We start from the raw sequence: 5,234 nt of genomic DNA, 5'->3' as shown, positions 1-5,234 counted from the left end.
TTATCACGAGATTATGGTTGGCAAAAGAAACCCTATATAAAGGTGCTCTATCTTAGTCAAGCAAAGTATATGAGGGTGTGGGGCTGGGGCATACGAGCACCAATGGCAAAAGCTAAAGCCTAGAAGGCCTTTAGGGTAAACTGAGGATGGCTGGCAGCTGCCCATCAATTTCCGAGGGGCGGGTATAGCCATAATGTGGCGCAACGGCTCTCTCCATCGTAGGCGTGCACTGCTTTCATTGATGTATAAATGGGAAGCGGGTGAACTTTGAAGGTCCGTCAACGACCGAGTGACTGATGTGAGAGAGTGTGTGAAAGCGAGCCAACAAGAGACAGACAAGATATTCCCGTGACCTCCTTATATATTGATATTTTGGAGAACGCCGTCAAATTCACGTTTTTCACCGCCAGCCAGAGAGGCCGAGAGGGCCTGCAATCACGCTGCGTGTTGGCGTTGAGAGGGGAGGGGCCCCAGACAGCCTTTATCTCTCCCACAAAAAGAGTGAGAGAAAAGGTCCATGCGTTACTAACCCGTGTGCATCCTTTTTTTCACACTGTTCAACTCACTATAAGGAGCTCCGAGGTGCAGAATTGGGATACTTGGGCGAGGATGGAGTCGGGAGCTGCAGTGGCGTGTGTGTCTCTGCTTCTGCTGAGTAGCATTGTGGGTTCTCATGCTGGAGCTGGGAAAGAAGGGTATCAGACGTTTGTCGTGGGAGAAAGATCTCGCTCTAGTACTGTCGAGGCCGTGGGCGAGCAAGAAGAAGATGGATCGACGTGGTCTGCAGAGATACTGCATCGGGATAGCTTGCTCGGGAAGGGGCTCGATTCAAAGGAGTCCGGAGCAACAGCTTTTGAGCGGAGGATGGCGAGGGATGCCGCGAGGGTGGAGGCCATCGGCCGGAAGCTCGAGATGGCGATGGCGGGCGCGAAGGACGCAGAGATGCGCCCAACAAAGTCGTCGTCCGACGCGGCAGTGTCGGTGGAGGAGATCAGCAGCCCGATAGTGTCCGGCATAAGGCAGGGCAGCGGCGAGTACTTCACCCGCTTCGGGATCGGGACTCCGGCGAAGCAGTCGTACTTCGTGCTGGACACCGGCAGTGACGTGTCGTGGACGCAGTGCGCGCCGTGCCGCCGGTGCTACAAGCAGAGCGACCCGCTGTTCGACCCGAGCCTGTCGTCGACGTTCAAGCCGGTGGGGTGCGGGACGGCGCTGTGCGGCCAGCTGCAGCTGACGGCGTGCCGGCGGCAGCAGTGCCTGTACCAGGTGTCGTACGGCGATGGGTCCTTCACCGTGGGGACGTTCGCGCAGGAGACGTTTACGTTCTCCGGCGGGCAGACGGCGAAGGGGGTGGCCATCGGCTGCGGGCATGACAACGAGGGGCTGTTCGTCGGGGCGTCGGGGCTGCTGGGCCTCGGCGGGGGGAAGTTGTCGTTTCCGTCGCAGATCCGGTCGGACTTCTCCTATTGTCTGGCGGACCGCTTCACCGGCGGCTCCAGCGCGCTTCTCTTCGGCCCGCGCGCCGCCCCGGCGGGCTCGGCCTTCACCCCCCTCGTCCAGAACCCCAAGCTCTCCACCTTCTACTACGTCTCGCTCCAGGGCATCTCCGTCGGGGGCCATGCCTTGAGGTTGTCCTCGCCCGCCTTCTCCCTGGCGTCCTCGGGCACCGGCGGCGTCATCCTCGACTCCGGCACCTCCGTCACCCGCCTCGTCCCGCAGGCCTACGCCGCCCTCCGCGATGCCTTCCGCGCCGGCACCCGCGACCTTGCGCAGGCCGCCGCCGTCTCCCTCTTCGACACCTGCTACGACTTCGGGGGCGCACAGTCCGTGGACGTCCCCACCGTCGACCTGCACTTCGCCGGCGGCGCGACCATGCTCCTCCCGGCCAGCAACTACCTGGTCCCTGTGGACACCGTGGGAACGTACTGCTTCGGCTTTGCCCCCAGCAACGCCGAGCTGTCCATCATCGGCAACATGCAGCAGCAGGGCTTTCGCATCGCCTTCAGCACGCGCTCCGGCCGCGTCGGTTTCTCGCCCAACCGCTGCTGACCCGTCCCACGTGTGAACCACCCCCAACCAACCCCCCCCCGCCCTCGCCCCCCCCGACAAAGTGTTAACATAATAACAACCCCTAGCCTCCCTTTCCGTGTGTACTCCTGTGTGAACGTGACTTCTACCACATAACAGACTTGTATTGCTTCACTTACATTTAACACAGCCACGTGACTTCTTACAACTTAATAGACTTGTATTGCTTGACTTATTTAATACACAGGTACTCTTTGTACCTGCCCATTTTGCCTCCACATGCTCCCTCCCAAGTCTAGAGGTTAAATCTCTATATTTGAAGGCTTCTTATACTAAAATCCTTCATATTTTGAAGCTTTCCTCACCTCTTAATTATAGTTTTAGAAGCATATTCCAAATTTTAAGGTGAGATTACATGAAATTTAGGTTCTCTTCAAGTGCTACTCATTCCATCAACCTTTGCCTATTAAAGGTAGTGTTGTAATTGTTTAACTTTGCAAACTGATTGGTTGGATTGATGCAGCTTCGGTTGGCTCTTGCATGGATTCCTTGTTAAGTATATCTTTGCCATATTGCGGGCACATGTGCTTGTCTAGGCCTTACTCCAATCTCGAGTGCCATGTAGCGAAAAAGATTGGCATTGGGCAAAAAAATTAAAAAAAAAATTAAACTTGGTGCTCAACAATAGGAATATTTCCAAGCTTGAAGTGTTTACAACATCCATAGGCCCAATTATGTCTTCTCCAAAAGCTTGAAGGGAATATTTAAGGTACTATACTAGGACATTGGGTATAAGCAAATATATTTTGTACCATTTACATTACAAGTCTTATAGAGTCTTATAGAGATAATAAAGTGCTACATGTAAAAAGTTACATAATGCAAAAAAACGCTTCAAGCCTCAAGCTTTCTATCTTGAAACCAAAAAGAGTGCCTTTTATATTTGTAGAAAATACATTATAGATGTATTATGAAATAAGTTTTACATATCCAAAAGCAAATTATATCCAACCTTTTCAAAAGCTCAAAGATCCTACTGTGAAGGTACCCCCTAGTAAACATATTGGGTATAGAAATTTTCTCTTCTATATTTCAATTATACTATGAAACATAAGAATATCCAAAATGCAAAACTCGCTCTTTTAAAAGGTTAAAGACCACTTTGAAAGCCTTTTCAAGCTTATCATATCTACTAATATATTGGGTATGAAACCAACTCATCCAAGACCTTGGTTACAAAAAAGAACTCAAATTCTCACTACCCATATCTTTTTGAGTAGTTTTGTTTCGTAGCAAAATTTGCTTTCGATAAATTGTGTTGTGCAAGCAAGTTCTTTCACTATCCTCTTGACTTTGTGCCATTGAGCCTCAGATTCTTTGGGTAATGCTTGACCTACAATCTTGACCTTCTAATAAGTAAGAGGCAAAAGAACATGCCACACCATATTCACTTTACTTGCAAGACTCCCACATTCTAGTTCGAGCTAGGTGCAACACCACTTAGATTCCTTATGATCCCAAATTAGGTGCTTGAGATGATCTTCAAGACTTTGTGCCATTGAGCCTTAGATTCTTTGGGTAATGCTAGACGTACAATCTTGACTAGAGTTTCAAACTAAAGATAGCCTTATTTCTACTAAGTAAGGGGGCAAAAGAACACACCACACCATGTTCACTTTACTTGCAAGACTCCCACTTTCTAGTTCAAGCTAGGTGCAACAACACTTAGATTCCCTACAATCTCAAAATAGGTGCTTGAGATAATCTTCAATTCTATGGCATTTCATTACCAGAGACCACACATAGGGATATCTAATGGTACTTTTTAATATATTCTTCATTGGAAGCTCCTTAACCCCTATTCTCCAAAGTAAAACATCCAATCTATGAGGAGTTAGCTTCTAGGCATGCTTCAATCTCCTTCTATGGTTTGTATTGTATGCTATATTTGGCAACCTACTTGACCCTTTTGTTTAGTCATAAACATTCAACTATTAACTTAGCTCCAAAAAATTGTAATGTTTTCTTTATGACTTGAAGCTTGATTATTATTGATTGGATCTTTACCATAGAATAAATGTTGAAGCTTACACACCTCGATCCAAGGAAGCTATACATTTGGTGCATTCAATGCTCATCTTTTCTAAAAAACACACGACATTTGATATCATTTTCCAATGCCACTGAAATTGATATAATGTTGATGTTTCATATGCCAAACATCAAATCACCAAAGACATGCCATCAATTGGAGTATTCATTAATGCCATGGCTTCTTGAAGTTGGGGTTGGTATTCACTTTTTGCATAATTTGTCTTCTTGAACTTGGGGTTATGGCTTTTGAGATCGTCACTCATGACATTGGACATAAATAAGCATTGTAGAACATGTCATTCACATTCTTTATGTTCACTATATCCATATAGGTTTGAAAGGATAAAGAACCTAGTAGGATTTTTGAAAAAAAAATACCTTGAATTAAATACTACATCAATGGGTACTCTCTAGGCATTTATTGTCTTTGTCAGCTATTCACAGGAACATAAATTGTTTCTTTGATCACGAGACCATTATTTTATTTAGATATTATTCTATAAATACGTATATCAAAGGACATTTTACAATGTTTCGGATGATACCTTGAAGAAGGATCATGTTTATGCCCCTTGTCTTGAGAATAGAACCTAAGGACTAAAGTTGGGAGTTACCTTTTGTAGTGATGAGGGTGTTAGAATACTCTTAAATCCTTTTATATTGATGATACTGTCAAGATACATGCATAGGTAGTGCTACTAAGCTATTATTATCAAGCATCTTTACAAACATATCAAATCTACATTGTAAAGCCCTTTAGCCATGTAAAACCTCATTGATCTAAATAGAGAATGTGCTTCACGTAGCTAGTAGGACTCCACCCCTCACAATCCAAAAGAATATAATTCTTTTGGACCATAAGTATGAAAATAATTTAGTCAATGCTCATTAAATACATCTTCTATGATTGAACATTTCAGTTATTGATGCCTTGTTATGCTATGTGAATCTAAAAGAGGATCATACTAATTTGCACATCTTCTTTTTGGTGGGTCAAACAAACATTTATGAAAAAGCACCCAAAACTACTTGGTAAACATAAATGCTTTTCTTATACAAATTCATAATAGTAGAATATGTTAAGGATGCTTGCACAATCAGATTGACTAGGA

General features: G+C 45.5%; 1 protein-coding gene across 1 annotated transcript; it reads left to right on the top strand.

Moving 5' to 3' along the window:
* Positions 1-428: 428 nt before the first annotated feature.
* Positions 429-2,304, top strand: LOC148030101 (protein ASPARTIC PROTEASE IN GUARD CELL 1-like). The gene has a single exon (XM_087686363.1). The coding sequence runs from the start codon at positions 610-612 to the stop codon at positions 2,047-2,049; it is 1,440 nt and encodes a 479-aa protein (XP_087542489.1). The 5' UTR covers positions 429-609; the 3' UTR covers positions 2,050-2,304.
* Positions 2,305-5,234: the final 2,930 nt, after the last annotated feature.

The sequence above is a fragment of the Lygodium microphyllum genome, chromosome 10 (assembly GCF_053477565.2).
Source record: "Lygodium microphyllum isolate KBCC chromosome 10, Lygodium_microphyllum_v1.1.10, whole genome shotgun sequence".
NCBI classification, from domain to species: domain Eukaryota; kingdom Viridiplantae; phylum Streptophyta; class Polypodiopsida; order Schizaeales; family Lygodiaceae; genus Lygodium; species Lygodium microphyllum.
Note: the sequence above shows the minus strand (reverse complement) of the source record. Positions and strands in the feature narration are given on the sequence as shown.